Raw genomic sequence first — 18,418 nt, forward strand, 5'->3', positions numbered from 1 at the left:
AAACGGTGGCACTGTTGCGACAAAGGATTATTTAAAACTCAATACATAGACACAGGAAATGAGCCATAGCTTTAAATATGTTGAAACTTGCTGTTTTCCAAAATGACCATAAGGGGGCACCACGGATCTAACAACTGTGAGGCACTGCTGATAAACCGTAGTTTAACTGCATTTATTCCCCTAAACAGGTTTCAGTATTTGCATTGTTTTATTGACTTTTCTCTAGCATTGTATAAATTGCATACACTGAAAACAAACCACTACTATATGAACGCCACTAATCTTATTTTTGCTCCCGGAGTGGTGAGAAAAAAAAAAGAAAAAAAAAAAAGCTTCATGTGCCACAAAGGGCAAGCGGTTAACAATAGAGTCACGAGTTATTTGGCTGGAGACTGCTCAGCTCCTTCGAGATCAGACTGCATTCCTTATCCGACCTAAATCTTAAAAGGAAGAGAAGTAATTATGCTGGAACAGAAAATTAGGTGGGCAGAGAAATTAAGGGTGCTCACAATGTCCCACTTTGCCGAAATGAAACGCCTCACATTCAGAGGCGTGTTCAAAGTCAAAGTTCAGTTGTTGCAATCACCACTCGGAGACCAAAAAAAAAAAATAGCCCAGCACTTAACTGTGACCGCTCACTGCGCTGTTATCTAGTTAATCCACGTCATTCAGAGCCACATGTAAACATAACTCAAATCAAAGGGGGGGCCCTTTTCTTAATCGACTTAATCACTGGACAATAACTGCATTAATAGGTGCAGACTCGGGCTCGGCTCTTTCTAATAACAGGAATGGGGATTGTGAGAATGTTTCGGCTTAAGTCGAGCGTGAAAAGGATTGTCCGGTGGTATTTTTCTTGGCCGGCTCGTCCGGTCAGATCAAGGCAGCTTTGACCATATGAACTGGGGGCTGAAGCGCCTTGGCTGCGGTCTGGACCTTGTGATCGGGCACCGCAACACCGGCTCGCCAAGCCTGCGACAAACCCATAACAGGAGCGGACTTTCGCTTAGAAGGACTTTGTGTTTGATCCTCTCGTTTCTCCTTCTGGGGGTGTCAGTAGATTTCCTTTTAATTCGCATCAAACTGTAATGTAAGCTTTTCCCAGGTGATGCTGGTGAGAGAATGGTGCGACAGTGCAGTGACCCCTGTAGAGAAATTCTCTTATTGTTTATAGCTGAAATATATTGTGCATAAAAATAATAAAAAGATTTATAATCAAAGTGTGTTAAAAATATTAATATGAGACTTATTTTGTCCCACAAACCTGTGGCAGCTCAGTATATTTTCCGGTTTTGCTCCGGATAAAGAATACATGTGAGAGATGTGACCTTTTAAACGTGCCCTGCTAATTCTTTCATCGGCCCCACACGTAGAAACCAGCTGATATTTTTGCTGCTTTTGTGCTCGGTCTTTTTCACAATTCAGGGTTGTTTTCAACTGACGGAGGTGAGGTAGTGTCTACAGCGCGGGCTTCTCCACCCCTCCGACTATTTTTTCAGCAAAATGCGGCGTCAGCTTCGTCATTTCTGTGCGGGCAGTAAAAATAAAAACTGGTAGTAAGTTAACAAAGGCTCTTTTGACTGATCATGAATGAGCTACTTAGGAAGGTCTTTCCCCTGACGTCCTGTGATTTTCCTGACTCAGTCGCCGTGTGTGGCGGTTGACGCCAGCGTACTCGCGCAGGCCGATGGCAGATTGTCAGAGAGAAACCGCCGTTGGCTGAGGCTCCTCGCAAGTGTCTACGTGATGGTCGGGAGCCGTGCAGCTCACTGGGGGGTTCGTCCTCCAAACGCGGCCCTGTTCGACAGTGTCATTTCAACTCTCCGGAGACTTGAACCAGACTTATCACAACAACATTAACCCAGCACAACAGACGCTGTAACAACAGCTCATCTGCATCCTCCCCTCTCCTCCTCCTCCTCCTCCTCCTCCTCCTCCTCCTCCCTCTACTGAGGCTTTCCATTAATAAAGATCTGTGTTAAAGAGAAGGAAACAGATGAAAAGCAGAGGAAGAAAAAAAACAAAACACTGAATAAAGACAAACAAGCGTGCGGTCTGGGAAAGCCATTAAGTGGCGTAAGCAAACGTCCATGTGCGCAACGGAAATAAAAGGTTTGTGGGGGTCGGACGGAGCGGGTTCGCGCTGTACTATGTGTGGTGCACAATCGCTGATGTGAGTATTTTTAAATTCCCCATATATTCCCTGAGTGGCTTGTCGGCTCCCGCAGCTCAACGGGCTCTGTGGGGCGTGAGTGAATGCTCCGAGCGAAGGAAGGAGCGCGGTGGAAAAAACAGCGGCGAGGAGAGAGAGGTGGGCATGAAGGGGACAACACAACAGACGCCTCACCAACACTGGGGCCCCTGTAATCCGCTCTGGGTCATCCCCAACTGTTATTCCACCCTCGCACAAGTCAGCGCCACCAACATCTGTGTCATCGTGAGAGCTCGTCCTCATTTGTGCCTCCAACCCGCCCGTTCCGCATTTTTACAGTCTGACCTTGCTCAGCTGTTGCGCGCTGTCACAGGGCTGCCTTTGGCCCGGAGGCCGCTCCGGATACTCTTGCCCGGCTCCGAGTGTTGATTACTGGATGAAAAGTAACACTGAAGCAGTGCACTGTAATAGAAAGAGGGCGTGCGAGGCTCTGCCACGGCGAAACTTTGATTTTTAATCCCTGAGGGTACAGGCAGAGCCGGCCCGTCCGTCAACACCTTTCTCTTTCGCTTGCGCCCTGGCCCGCTCCGGACCGCTGAGAGACGGAGAGGCGGAGAGGAGGAGAGAAAAGGGAAACCGAAGGAGGAGAGGAAACCAGGCAAACAGTTGGGGTGGTAGAGGGAGATTCCCGGCACAGGATGCCACTTGATTTATGTTTAGTTGGTACCTCATCCTTTCAGCAGGAAGTGACTGGATCCACGAGGCTCTATCGTTAGAACACCTTCCCAAATTAGACCCTCCTTTACGTCCTTTATGTCATTTATATCATCGACTATGATTGACAGGGATAAAACCCTTTGCAGATGGTCCACTGTCGAGAAAATAACTCCATAGCTTTACTTTCCAAGTGTTTGAGAACAAGTTGTTATCTCCACGTTAACTGCTACTTATTTCACACTTTGTACATCTACCGGCTTAAGAGCACATTTGTTTTTGCCACTGTCCTGCCACAATTTCCTGTGCACGGATATCAGATGAAGAGAAGAATAGCTTTAGCTCAGGTGGCAGCAGATATCTTCACGACACCTCGCAGCCACCTTGGTGAAAATGGACAGGGGCAAGAGTGTTGCCGATGCCTACTCTGCAGGGTAGCACTGAAGCTGCATGCTCATTGCAAAAATGTTTCCCCAGCTGATTCAACTGAGACACAGTATCAGCAGTTTCCATAGTGATCATCAGCTCATAACACAAAAGAGAAGTCCACCTTACTCCTGTTATTAAAATACAGCTGATTTTTTAAATTTTATTTTCCCTGTTGCCATGTTAAAATTAGAAACGACCAAATATGAGACACCATAATTGTGGGGTGACAATTTTGCTCGTCTTTTTTTTTTATTATTATTATTTATTAATGACTATAATAGAACTTTAATGTGATCTGCTTTAGTAAGCTTTAATTATAACTTGATTTATCAGTTTCACGTCCACGCAAAAGGCCAATCAGTCTGTAAGATTTATACAACAAATATCATCGACAAATCACCTATAGTGAAAATAAACATTGTCCTCAGCGTCAGGCTTGATGCCGCCTCTAAAATAAAAAATCAAACATAAAACTAGTTATGTGGCAACATTTCAGACTGAGTTGTCATGTTAGTCACGCCGGTCAGTGTTAACCCATCGCCGTAAAGCACACCTGTCATCAGTTGATTCCATTTTATATCCATCAGTGAGCCCGTCAGGCTATATATGTGTAAGGATTAGTGATGTTAAGTTATGTAAAGGGAGAGGGCCTTGGGAATAATGTCTAGAATTGAGACTTGTGAAAGACTCCAGCTGCATTCCTGCACGTCACTCACAGGCCCGCATGTTCCCTAAACTGCAGCATAACAATTGCTCATGCTCTGCATGAGTAAGAATTCTGTAGAACTTACACGGCGCTTTCGTGCATGTTTAAGGCAGACGACCAGCTCCTCCGTTTGATGCAGGCAGTCAAACAAACGCCACGTTCATGTGTTCCACTTCGATCTAACAGATACAATGCGAGCGATGAGGTTCTGGAGAAAAAGAGCAGATTTCTCTGGTTTGAAAAGCTTCACAAGAGGACCAGACCCCTCGTTAATTTAGCTTCCAGCAGGTTTACGTCTGAGCTGAGTGTGTGTGTGACTTTTAGCTGAAGTGAGCGATTAGTTTAAAGAAAAGACATCTCCGTGAATCCCCCTCGCCGTTGCTGATGTCACTTTCGGTGGACAGACGATACGGTGGGGCGAGAAGGGAGTTTGGGGACCACCCCAGATTGCATTCTCCTGAGGCCTTCGGACAGGTGATCTCTGCACATGGCACCATGCTCCATAACCATATATATATATATATATGTGTCATAACCAAAAGCCTCTGTGTCACGATCATAGATTTAGAACCCACACAGAGGAGGAGGAGGAGGAGGCTGTGGTGTCCAGTGTGTCCCAGAACACCTGTCTGTGCTCTCCCCAACATCTATAGCCTTGGATTCATCTCATCCCATATTAAACACAACTTGACAAGTTTCCAACTTCGACAAAAAAAAAAAAAAAAAAAACTACAGTCAAACGTCGGACAAACTGCTCAGGATACACTTCAAAAGTATCCAGCGTTAACATGAACAATCTGCAGCCCTTATCAAACTTAGCAACCTCCACCAGGCGCTCCTCACTGTTCCCGGAAAGCTTCACAAAATATAAACTACTGTCTCTCTTCCTCCCCCTTTAGCCGTGTGTGCATCTCACGCTCGTGCCCATCCCGTGCGCCGAGTCCATGCCTCTCTCTTGTTTCCGCTCATCTACTCACCAGAGAGAGCGCTTGCACACCAGATGCGGGCCCCCCTGCGGGAGTTTATTTGGCTTTTGTACGGAGTTTTAGAGTTGGTCGCCCGATTCGATTCTCGCCATCGTACTGATGTTCTTCGCTCCTGCGCGCTCCACCCCGCCTGCCGGAGCGGAGGAGCGCTGGACCACAGAGACGCGCAAGGAGGGGAGAGCGAGCCGATGTTAGCGGCTGTGACGAGGCTCAGCCCGCCAATTAAAACTACGAGAACAGCTAAGACTAACTTAATTAGGCAATTGTGGCTACTGGGGTCGGTTTAGGCAACATGGATCCTCTGCCCGAGCGTTTCCCTCGCTCGTCCCGTCGCCTTGTTTAATGTGTTATTACAGGAACAGATGCTTCCCTTGGCCGGTGCCAGTGCGATCATTTCAGCAAAGTGATGGCAGCGTACTTTCACAGTCTTCACGGAGTTAGTGCATGTGTCATTACTTCTCTGCACCCCGCTGTTTATTTCTAACACCTGGCTCTCAACAATGATCGCCGAAGGTCACGTTTCACCGCGACGCACTTCTCCAAGTATTGTGCATCTTGCTTTTTGCGACCGCGACTTGATTTGCAGATAACTTTTTGAGTCTTAGCCAAGCAAAACCGAGACTGCAAAAGAAAGCTAAGATGACATTCAGCCTCGGTTGTTAGAGGTTAACTATGACTCGGGCAAAACTTTGCTCCGTGCGCTCCCGCGGGTGATCCAGCGAAAAGCGTCAAATCATATGTAGTTTATTCGCGACGGGCTGAGCATGTTAGGAAGTCCATCAAACAACGGCGGCATCAGAATGCTGGTGCCCCCGGCTCCGAACGACGACAGGCGGGTGGAGTTCGTGGCTCTCACCGCCGTCCACACGGAGAGGAGCGAGCCGTCCACGCCGGAGCGCGGACACCCGTCTCACCGCACAGGTCTGCTGGGCACCCCGCTACCAGGACCGCCGGGACCCCGGGGCAACTCCTCCGCCTCGAGCAAGCGCTGCAGAAAGTTGCAGAATTGCCTGTACAATGTGTTGGAAAGACCAAGAGGATGGGCGTTCATCTACCACGCATTCATGTAAGTGCATCATCATTGTTATTATTATTATTATTATTTTAAGATTGCGACTTTATTGTAATTCTGCACACGCTTTTTTCTTAGTTTCTAATGAAAAATAAACTTTTTAAAAAGTTCCATGAAGTTCCAAAGAAGACACATACTTTGGGAGAGCCTTAAATCTCCAATCCAGCGTTTTGATGATTACATGCCAGCAGCTCTTTGATGAATTTTCCAATTAACCAAGCAGAGTTGCTTATGCAGCAATTAGCCCGGTCATGTCCCATACATCATCTCAACATGTGGCCCACTGTTCAATTTCCCCTCGTCCCCGTCTCATTAAATTATCAGAGGGAATTTGGATATTAAGTGAATTTTGTCCGGATCCACATTTTTGGATTTAAGGTCATTTTTGTAAACATTGTGACTCTCTCTGTTTGGAAAGTTGACTGATGAGTCTGATGTGTTTAAATCACTCCACTACTCTAATACCTAAGTGAAAAACAACCAAAGTATCCTCCTCAACCAGATTATCTTTTGCCGCGCTGTTATCCTGACAGGTGAAGTAGGTGAACTCGCTTTGAACCTAATACAGAAGAGTTTATTAAGCCAGCAAAGCACTGGATCTCAAACTAAACAGCTCCCTCCGCGCGGAGAGTATTCAGTCAGGGCTTTAAAGTACCCTTGTGCCATATGCTTGAGAATGTATATAACATGTAAACACTGGAAAAGTATGAGCTCACTGGCAGTGGTCCCCTCTGACGCACCGACAGTTAAAGCATGTGAAACACAGGTCGCTCATTCGATCAGGACGTGAAACCGAGCCGTCGCCGCGTGCGCGCACCAGATTTAAATGGAACCTCTTCAACAACTGGACCGAAATCGCGGTCTGAGTTGCAGATGAACGCTGAACTGTTTAAAAGTCCAAGTTCACTCAGAGCGCATTTACTCTTTCTCAAGTGTGTCTGTATATTTCCCCTCTCTTTCTAAGTGAAGCCCGGGACAGTGGTGCACCAGCAGCTGTGTTCCAGCTGCATCTGCGCTTGGCACATGGTGGACAGAGCATTAAGTGTGGGAGCTCCTTGGACCGGGGTGTGTTTTCCGTGTCGTTGTTTAGACAAGTACAGCTGTCCGCCTGCCAATGCCATCATGTGTTTATAGCGGAGGGAAATCCCACTGCAGGACCACGACGTTCATACATGTTCCAGTCGTATGCAGTGGCCACGGCGGTGAGAACGGGCCGGGGGGACGCCAGTCTCAGTTTGTTCTTAACCGCTCTCACTTCCATTTAGTACCTTCCTTGCTTTTCCATTCTCGTGGGACTAACCTGTCTTTGCAGCGCGCTCGGGACGCGTTGCGTACCTCTCCCAGCCGCCGCGTTTCACATTAAGGGCGATGGCCTTTACGGTGACATTCTCCCTGACATTACTGGGTGTTAGAGTGGAAAGCTGCGCTGCCATTGTTGTTATTTCTCTGTTAGGGAGGCAGGACAGGCACTTAGAGGTCCTCAGATCATGTTTCAGATGCCATGGCCTTGTGTACAGAGCCGAACTGATTTTGAAAGTGAGCCGCTCCTGTCACGGCCTGTTTAGTGTTGCCGTCTTCAGGAACTGCAAAATATAGCGGAGACTGAAAACTTGAGGGGGGCTTTTCCGACAACAGTGGGCGCACATATGTGCTCCAGAGTGCATCGCTCCCATGACGCTGCATCACTCTGAGCTGTGCGTTTGTTTTGATTAATTAGATGAGTGCTGCTCACCAGGTTGAGAGCGGAGCCATGTGTGAGGGAAATTAAGTCTGCGTTGATCTATTATAATTAAACTGAGCCTTACACGTCTGTGTAGGACGCCGTGCTAACTTCCCTTGATCCTTTAATTAGTCCTGCATTGTAACGGGGGACCTTGGAACAGATGCGTTGCTTCTGGAGAACCTCTTTTTTTTTTGATGGTGTACGTTGGAGTGCATATGGAAAAGGGGTGAAGAAGATCTCGTCCATATGGTCTCTCCATTCAAGTCTCACCACACTCCTCGGCGCTGTTTGCTTCTGCACAGCTGCACATGCAGCGCTTCCGTACAGAGACTAATTTTTCCAGAGATAAAGGTCTCAGATACCTTCAACACTTTCTCTTCTAGACACTACATGGTACATTCTTGTAAATGTCTGTTTCTTCGCTCCCTCCTGAGCGGTAGCAGGGCAGAAACTTGTCAAGGGGAACAATAGAGTTGTTCCCGGAAAGTTCCTTGAAAAACAAGCGGCTGTGACGAATCCTCCACAAACCAGATCGGTTGCTGAGGCGACGCCGCTGGTTTAAGCATTCGCAGAAACTCCTGAACAAAAGGTGTGCGGACTGTTTTCGAACGTTACGTGGGGCATGTCCCGTAACGCGCCTTTCACTCACCCCGCAGTAAACGCTCAAGACCTCTTTGCCGCTGAATCCAATCTTTGTTTCACCTGCAGTAAAGCTACGGCGTCAGCAGGAGGGTTGGTCAGCTTATCTGAGCGGGTTGAGTCTGGTAAAGCTTGCGTAAACATCAGCAGCCATACGAGGAGGTTTGGGATGTCGGATCTGTGTGGTTTAGACAAGTACCCCTCTGTGTTGTACTTGAATTAAGTTTGTGTGTGTTTTGATAATCTCAGTTTTTTCTAACGACAGTTTCAATTTTTTTTGACGAGCAATTAAAAAAATATATAGTGCTCAATGGCATAAAATGAAGAAAAGAACACAACGTTCTTCACCATTTCTGCTTAATATTGGACATAAATCAATAATTTAATTAATTTAATCTAGTGATCTCTGGGTTTCTGTCATTCGGGGGTTTGGCCCCAAAGAGTTTTTCTTGAGGCCTGAATAATTCTCTACTTTGAGTGGTTTTCTCACCAACTGGCGAAGATGGTAAAGTTTTTTTATTTTTTTTTCCGTATCTTCCGTGAGCAAAGCATTGTGTTTAAAATTTTACCTTGAATGACTGGAGGCAGGAAGACAGTGAAGCTTCACAGGACAGGAGAACAGGGCATATTTGAGTTGTATCGTTTTAGAGGTCTGTTAGTTCTTCAATTGATGGAGGGTTTGTGCCAAACGCTGTTGTAGCTCACACAGTCAGTCAGCGTGAGGATGTACGTCAACGTTTTTACCGGTAAGCTGTGCCAGCTTGTGCTGAGCCAGAAGAAACAGGCCTGTGTTTGATGTCGAAGCGATGTGAACGTGATATGAGCGGGGCATATGTTAAAGTTCTTTGCATAGCAACCTCGGCCCACTAAACCTATAGTAGGTGGCTCATAACAGTATGGAAGTAGGTCAGCTTATAATTTTAGCGTGACAGAATTCAGTCATTGTCAGAAGTCATCAAAAGCCTTACTTTCTGTTTGATGATTTTCAATCATGTCGTCATATCCCGGAAATGTTCAAGAGGTCTGTTTTAAGTTCAAAAAACACCAGTAGCAGACTAACGTTTGGCCTCTAGAAGCCCTCTAGGCCAATCTAGCCAACAAGTCTAATGTAGCGAATGCAAAGGTATAATGAAAATATAAGTTGTTAGGATTTTATAAGAAGCCACACTGAAAAGACAAACAATTAGCAGATAATGTTTATTTACAATATGTTTTTCACAGTTTTGTGATTGAGAAGATCTGATGGTTTTCCGTCAAGCCGGTTGTAAACTTGCCCCCTAAGCTTGGCAGAAGACCAACAACATTCAGAAGGATCAGTTTCAGTGTTTTCCCTCACCTCTGACCCCTCCACCGTTTCCACCATAAGCAGTTCCACATATAGACCATCACATGAGGCCATCTGTCTTGCCGATATTAATTCATCCCAGCTGGAGGTCTTTTAAGGCCACGGAGCTCCAAAACAACCTCAGGCGATCGGTCGAAAACCAAGTCAGCCGGTAAGTCACCGAATGCCGGCTGCAGCTACCAGTGGCTGCTCGAGCTCGAGCTCGGTCTCTGACTCGGTGCAGGTTTTTGCTGGACTTGAGCCTGAACATACAGTAAGAGTGCACAGGGTTGGACAGGAAAAGGAATCAAGACTGAGCATTGGCCGGCCAGAGTGATTGATCGGTTCAAAGGAGGGTGAAAATATACCGGTCATGTATTATTGATGTCCCATAGAGGAGGAGCAGAGACGTGGAGCACTATTATATCATGGAGGTTTTTAGAGTTGAGCTCGTGGCAGTGTCATCAGTGTGAGTGGAATAGAAAGGATCATCGGTACTAGTAGTGGTTGTATGAGGAAACCTAACTGCTCTGACGGGCCGGGAGTTTAGCTGATTTCCTCTCTTAATGTTAGTCACTGATATTAAAGCGGAACTCACAAATTTCACACTTCATCTTACTAACCATGACGAAATCTAGTTTTGAGAGGACTGAAAATTAACGCTGGGTTAATCAGGGTCACCACAGTTACCTCAGCAGTCTGTGATATTGTAGTGATATTGGTTGGGGTTAAAATTTAAATAAAGGTTACAAGAACGTGTTATAGCCAAAACTATAACCACGCGACTAAGTGGGAAACATACAGTTAAAATAAGATTTCTACTGATCCATCGTTCCACCCCGACCTCCTCCCTCTCACACACACTTTGCCATAATTACTGCAAATCACTGACTTTTTTTTAAACTTAGGAACAATATCTGGCAAGTTGAGGTTTTTTTTTTTTTTGCATTAGCACATTTATATTTGTGCCATTTCCTCTGTATTTGGTGCCGTAGCCTGGAGTGCACTTCCTCAGAAAATGGAACTACACGTCGCCTAATGTCTTAAATGCAATTCCTCGTCCATGTCTCTCAGCAGCCTCACAAACGCAGGAAATTCAGCTTCTTCCTCTGCCTCCTCCCCACCATCTACTCAGACGACTTCTCTCTTTTCTGCGTTAACACTGATTTTGGTGAAAGTGATGGTTGTTCGACAACTATTTCCTCCAGCTCCCACTCTGGCCACTCAATGTCCATATAATGTCCAATGTCCCCATGATTACAAAAAGGTGCCGTCATGCAGTGCACGAGTATCAATGGTTACAATGCCTTAGGCCCCAAACTAGCCTGTGATATAGGTGGATCCTTTGCGTATACAAGGACTTGAAGGACTTGACTCCTTAAGTGTTGGAGGTAAGGGAGGATCTGACAAAGGATCAAGTGTAACTAATGCCATTCTGTTTTAACCCTTTAGGATCTAAACTTCCACCTGCAGATATAAAACAAGAAAAAAGCTTGAAAAAGATATTTGAATTACCGTAATTCACAGATGGCCAAAATTCTAAGTTGCTCTTTCTGGGGGAAAAAAAAGCTGCCATTACGGTAATGATGATGCACCAATGCTGTTGGCTGCGGGTTGGGGAGTGATGCAAGACCGGGGAGCCTGAGGATGAGAGAGTTGGTTTGAAGTTATTTATTCCCTTGAGATGACACGAAGGTCTTGCAGACAAAAGCACAACTTCCTAGTGTTCAGCACTGAATTTTGTCAATAGCGCAAACCACTGTGAGTTACGGTAATTAAAAAAGCTCATGCTTTAACAAATTGCCGGTGATCCGTTTGGTTTTAAAGGGTTAAATTCACCCAATTTCATGCAGTTGCAGAGTTAAATCCCTCGAGTACCTTTTCAAAATTACTCGCAAAGTGCACATTTGTGTGCAAAGAGTGCAACTCGACACTTTAAATATTGCAAATATGCCACTTTTAATAATTCATTGTTATTGATTTTAAAGAAACGGCTGTTTTGTATAAGGTCGGAGAGCCGAAAACGGGAACTGAACAAGTTTCCAAAGCGAACTTCTCATGTCAGATAAATAAATTGTGAGAGATGAACCGCTCAGCCTGATGTGGGGTATCGCTTCACTTTAACCTTTTATGGCACACGCACCAGGGACAGTGTCTGTTTATGAGAGCTTCAGCCTAAAGTCACATTATTTATAGATGCTGAGAGAGATACCGACAACAGGACTGGCAGCCTAATGCTCTCCATAACCTCTCCGTTGTCCAGAAAGGCTACAGTGTGTGGCTACGGGCAATCCTTCACACATCTTTGCTGTTCAGAGCGCTGCACACTGAATAAATCTCGCGAGCTTTTCGTTAAAGGTGAATTGCCTTTGTGACATTATCAAACTCATTTAGCTCAGACAGCTCGTTGATCGAATGCGTCCCCTCTTCCGTTTGTCTACTCTTGCAGTTTTCCCTCGATCCAGGCCCATCTGGAGCTAAGCTAATCTACTTTCTCAGCTGGGTGATGGAAAACAATCCGTCCTGCTTTTACAGGTTCTCGGCCACGCAACAGCTACAAAAATTGCCACCCTCCGTAAAAACCCCTGACATGTTTGGCGTTGGGCCTTTTTTTAATTATTAATAGTAAGAGTAACATCAAAAAATAGCTTTTTTGTTTTGTTGCTTGCTTTTTGCACGGCTCACCAATGCGTTTTTTACTGATGACTAAGTGAGAGAGAAATAAAGGCGCGGTGGTGGAGAAGGAGGTGGCGCCACCCTAAAACGGGGCTCGGGAGAAAGCCACTCGGCACTTTTAACCTGCTCAGGACTGCAGATTGGATTCTTGTTGTTCATTTATCGCTGCATTTCTTTTTTCTTTTTTTTATCTGTTCACCTCAGCAGGTTGTGCAAATTCTGCTCCATTAAGAAGACTTTATGGCCCAAATGCCTTTTTCTCTTCATTCACTCCATCTCTTCTCCGTCATTATTTCCTTCCCTCTACTCCTGAGTGGGAATATCGTCTCTCATTTACTGTACTTTCCAGTCTAATTGACTTCCCCTCCTTCGCTGCCTCATTGCCTCCCCCTTCATCCTCTCAGTCCTGGTCAACTCTCTTCTCTTGATCCAAAATGTGTTGGACAAATGCATGAATGCATAGTTATACATTATTTAGTCAAGAAACTGATGGATTAAACGATCAATTTTTTTTATAATGACAGTAAAATCCATGCAAACCAACATTTAAGACTTGTGTTATTTTGTAATACATGAACGTGTGCCGTTAAAACTCTTCTTTATCGTCGTTGCCATAGGAGTGCCGCAGTAATGCTTATGTGATGCAGAATCTCTGGCATTTCCTTTAATTTAAGTTAAAGAGGAACCAAAGCGGCCAATCGGCTGATTGGACGGGAACTCCGAGACTTAAAGACGAGAGTTTATCAGGTTAAAAATGTTTAGAGGGGATAATTGTAGAGCCTTGTTTCCTGGCTTAAATATGTCTAAATGGCTGCTGAGGCCTCCACTGGCTCCACTGACAAACACCTTCACCCTTTAAAAGTCGCGAGGCCTTCCCGTCTGTCTGACCTGTCGTGACGTCTCTTTCGAAGAACCCGTCACATTCTGTAACGGCCCCCTTGACTGTGCCGTGGCTTTATTTTTCCGTGGCGGAGTCACCTTCTACCTGTTAACACCCGAGTGTGACAGAGGACAAGCAGCAGCAGCAGCAGAAGAAGAAGAAGAAGCGACGGGCCGGAGAGCGGCTTGATTTTGGTTGCAGAGGATGAATGATAATAGTGATACAGAGATACTCTATTGATCCCTGCAGGAAAATTCTCTTTCCGCTTGTCCCCTTCCACAACAGCAACAGCCTGCGTATATAATGTCTTGCTCAAGGACACGTTAGCAGGTGCGTGGCCTTTAGCGGGGGATTCGAACGTAAAGAAATTGAGAAAGACATTTGGTGTTAATTGTCCCATTGTCCTTCAGAGGAAGAAAGGGCTTGTAACGGGACACACGACCATGAGGGGGGCGAAAGATGTGCGCGAAAGAATAGAAGTGGGTTTGGGAGAGTGAGCCGAGCGAGGTTAGTCGCTGTATTAATTTCTCCTTTCAGAGCGAAACGCGTCTCCCGGGGGACGGGACTGTCTGTCCCGGGATGGCGGATCAGGACTCAAGTTTCTCCCAGTATCCAGCTCCGCTCCTCGCGCTCACGTTCGCCCAGCGGGAACAGAGCACACACACACGCACACCGTTATCGGCAGGCAAACTGTGTATTTACATGACGGTGCAGAACACGTAAAAAAAAAAAAAATGCTGAAGGTGGAATCCAGTAAACACACACAGGCACACGCGCGGAGACCTTCAGCCACACACAATGATCTTGTTTCTTTCTCCCGCAGACAGGTGATCGGTAGGGGTGCTGGCACCCCCCCTTCTCTAATCTGCAGTAATCTGTGTTTATATAACGTTATTGTCGCTGAAGCGGGCCAGGAATACTGTGGCATTTGGTCAGGAGGGTCCGCTGGAAATGCCAAGAGTTCGCGATGTGCTTTCACAGCCAGGCAAATCCAGAGACGGTCTCCCAGCTCCCGTTTTCTGTGTATCTTATATCTTTCCATCTCCCTGCAATATACTTTATAGCGTCAGTAATTTCTGCAGAGTCTGCTCGGGTGGACGTACTACAGGAGCTGCAAATACTGACAAATGGTTTTGTCAGTTTATTGTAGCTATCATTCAAAACGAGATGCTGTAGGTGGAGGATTCGCTTAATTTTAATGCATTTTTCCCCCCGTGGTGCACTGTATTCTCTGTGTTCTTAGGAGGCTTTTTAAACTATTAGTTCCGTTTTCTGAAGCTGATACATTCCTCTCTATGCAGCAGATCTGAAATCTGTAACTTATTAAAGGGTACGTGTGCGTGAAGTGACGAAAACAGCCTGCGATGCTTCAGAAACGATAGATTCAAGATCTCACTGCGATCGCTCAGGTTTGTGTTTGAGAGGTCGACATCCGCCTCCCCTGCTGAACATCACCCAACACCTATCTGCGCTTTCTCTTGGAACCCTCTGCCATCCTGTCACTGCTCCGGGTTCTCACGTTGCCCTGCTTTAGATTAAAGTCACGCCGGAGAGTCCAAACTCTGCAACCCAGCAGTTACTGCAGGTAAAACAGAGGCCGCTTCTGTTTTCGCTGGAAATGCACGAGCCACGGGAACGGCAGGCCCTGTAACACCATCCGTAAATGTTGCCGCACCACTGAATATGCTTCTATTTAGTCTTGTTTGTATACAAAGGCAGGGAAGCTGTCCTGACCCGCGGCGCGGCAACAATCCGCTAGCTGCTCGGCTGGATCTCGAATATGGGCTCGTTGGAGAGCCGGGCTGATTTTCTCCAGTGACACAAAGCGTGCGTGATTTGAGTGGAGGCGGTGGGCCCGTTGTATATGTTCCTAAAGGTGTTTGGTGTGAGTCAGTGTTTAGAGTGCTTAGGAAGCGCGGTCTGTGTGTCGCCAGCAGCTGCGGAGCCCATAAGGCGAGCAGAAAATAAATCAATAGCTTTAGCCATTATCTCTCAGCAGCACACTTAAGGCCCGACCCTAATGGGTGGCTGCACCGGCATGCCGCCGATTATACACAGATGCTGAATAATGTGGAAACTAACTCTGCGGCTAAACGCTGGCAAGAAATTAACATGTTAGTTAATGCAGGACGCGGCCAAGCCCGCCTGCTCTCGTCTTATTTAGAGGTTTAAATGTCAACGACGCCGAGAAGCGCGGGCAAATTAAAGGCTGATGAATTTTTGCTCCTGTGTAAACTTTCTGAGTTCACCACATTATAATATATAATAAAGCAGCCAATCTCATCAGTTTGAAGGGTGAAATGTCTTTCTAGTAATCGTGAGCATAATTGTTCTGTAAACACGTATAAATAAGAAACGTGTCAGTGACGAAACGAGGTTTAAGCTTTTTAAATCTTCAGTGTACAATAGTTAAAATGTGGCGCGAGTAAAGACACATCATTCATGATATTCACCCTCGCGGCCCGCGGGCCGGTCTCAGTGGTATAATTAAACTCAGACAAAAACACTTTCTGTTCATCAGACTTTGTCTGGGCCCTCGGTATTAGATTTTATTCTCCAACCACGTGTTTCGTGACTGTATGAGGCACGCGGCTGCTGTCAATAAACCGTAGTTTCCAGGTCGAGGAGACCGCATGACTGTGCAGGACGTAATGGAGGCGCACACGCGAACCCTCACCTGTTTAGCGCGCTCTATTCGTCAAGAGCCGCTCCACTGACGCTGTTGCTCTCTCCCTCCGTCTCTGTCTCTCGTCTCTCCATATCCTGGGATAGCCCAGATCTCTGTGTCTTTTTCTGCTGTTGTCCCTGCCTGGCTGCACCCGCATGCATAGCCCAGCTTAAGTGTTGTTAAGATCATTTTAATTTATAATGGCAGTCACTATAAACAAGTGAGGAAGCAGCACCATGGAGACGGTGCTCAAACAAAATCACAATGTAGGACAGTATTTATAAGGTCTGCCTCGCCGGCAAAAAAAAAAAAAAAAAAAAAAAACAGGCACTCTGCAAAGTGCGCACATGAGCGCGTGTTGTCGCCTCTTATGTGGCTGAATGCGCGCGCTGTCAGGAAAGGTCTTGATTGGCGCGTGCAGATTTTGCAAAGATGCATGTGCATCCATGCGTGTTTATGGAGGCCGTGTGTGTGCGTAAATACCTGGCAACCGGTGGCGCTGTGGGCAGTGCATAAACAATAATCAAATGTTAACGAGGGAGCTGTAATTACGCAGGCTGCCTGTCACTCTTGCGAGATTGTTTTTTTTCCCTCCCCCTGCTCTAAAGCGACTCATTCGCGACTGCTTCCCTCCTTCTCGAATTAAACGCACTTTCTTTTTCAGTTCCTGTTGTGGCAACCGTCTTCTTTCCTATCTCAGCATCAGATCAGAACGTTACGCCGTTTCCTCCTGTGCCGCCCCATTTCTTCACTGCATACTTTGCTCGCTGCGTGAGGCAAATTCACGGCAACAGGTGCACCTATGGTTTTAAAAGAACACGCGTCGCTTCTGTTTTTCCAGCTCATCTGCTGCTTCTGTTGCTGCTCTGGCCTCGGTTGGACCAATGCGTCACGTTATTATAGCAGTGATTGAATGTAATGAACGGTTATTGATGATGCAAAGGTTTCAGTCAACGTTGGGGGGGAAAAATAAATCTTTTAGAAAGTTCAGGAATGTGTTATGTCCAGGTGTGAATGATAAACTTGCCTCATTTTTGTCTATTATGATGTCATGCAGGAGTCCTTCCTGTCTCTATGTTGTTGTTTTGTTTTGTTATTTTTTTGCGCGCGCACACACAAACACACGGACAGTCTGTCCCTACATGCCTTCACCGATGTCCTACAACCGTGTGTGTGTGTGTGTGTGTGTGTGTGTGTGTGTGTGTGTGTGTGTGGATCCTTTGGTCTCGTCCTGGCCCTGAGATTAAAGCGATGTCAGCAAGTGTGTGATGAGACCTCACAGACGATACCTCGCTCCTTTTTTTTTTTTCCGTCCTGGCCTCTCCTTGTCTCGCTGTCTCTCATCTATCCAATCCATTATTCAGCCACCTCTTTCTGTCTCTTCTCCACTATTTTTTTCTCATCATCTATCTCTCTGTCTGGCTGATACTAACTCCTCGTGGTCGTTGCCTCTTTCCCCTTTGGCCCTCACCCCTCCTGTTCCATCTGAATATATATTACTGTGCTATGTCTTTTCTCTCCCTCTCCTCCTCTCTCAATCACTCATTTTTTCCACCTCAGCCGACAGGACCTCGTGATGACCCAGAGTGAACTTCACCGACTGTATGCTGGACTAATTAATTGCCCGCATTTTAACACAGTGCAAGACGAAATAGGAAATAATAATCCGTTATGCGATCACAGGAATTTTTCTTTTGGGAAAGTTGAGAACAGTATTATGTTTTAGATTGATGTTTAAAACCCCTGAGCCGGCGGAAATTTAGTTTCCTTCTATACGTCTCTGTTTCAGTCACCCTAAGACTGGTGTTTTTAGATAAACAGAAACACGCCGATCATATTACACTTATCGCAGTGGTCTGCCATAAACGTGAGCTTGCATTTGTTTTGTGTTGCTTTGCTGGAATAGTGCAAAAGTTGTGCTGCCTTTACGAGCTGAGTGCGTCAGCTTGTGAAGTTGTACGCCGTGATTCTGCAGGTGCATGGGCGGCTTACATCGAAAAATAATGAGCAAGGGTGGGAGTAGAGCTGGGCGGGGTACCGGTTCATACCGAAAACCAGCATTTTTTTTTCCCGTTGTGATATGATTTGTTTTTTTTTTTTTTTTTAGGGTGACCAGACGTCCCCGATTTCTGGGGAAAGCCCCCGTTTTGGATGCCCTGTCCCCCGGCTATACCTGTCCCCGACAGTGTCCCCAATATTAGCTTTTTATGAATGAGAAAAAAAAATGTTGCACTCAGACTACAGTTATTACGGTAACCAGTTGCGCTGCTATTGATATTACAGACATAGCAGTTAAAATATGTTTAAATATGAATAAATGTCAACATAAATGAAACTGCATTAGTCCCTGTTACTTCATATCATCTTGATTTAATTGTTTTCTTTTTATCTCCATCAGCAGGCAAACCTGTTTAAGTACTAATGTGGGATTATTCTACAGTATTTATTC

At 46.0% G+C, this 18,418-nt stretch overlaps 1 protein-coding gene across 3 annotated transcripts in view; it reads left to right on the top strand.

The window, feature by feature from the left end:
- The first annotated feature begins 4,377 nt into the window (after positions 1–4,377).
- Positions 4,378–18,418, top strand: part of LOC125020207 (potassium voltage-gated channel subfamily KQT member 4) — a 44,398-nt gene continuing 30,357 nt past the window's right edge. For 2 of the 3 annotated variants that reach the window (XM_047605516.1, XM_047605517.1), the window contains exon 1: positions 4,378–6,053. In XM_047605516.1, coding sequence (XP_047461472.1) covers positions 5,752–6,053 — 302 coding nt within the window. In that variant the 5' untranslated portion in view covers positions 4,378–5,751. The remainder of the gene's footprint in view (positions 6,054–18,418) is intronic. The other variant, XM_047605515.1, reaches the window with a different exon arrangement.

Source organism: Mugil cephalus, chromosome 14 (genome assembly GCF_022458985.1).
Source record: "Mugil cephalus isolate CIBA_MC_2020 chromosome 14, CIBA_Mcephalus_1.1, whole genome shotgun sequence".
Classification (NCBI taxonomy): Eukaryota; Metazoa; Chordata; class Actinopteri; order Mugiliformes; family Mugilidae; genus Mugil; species Mugil cephalus.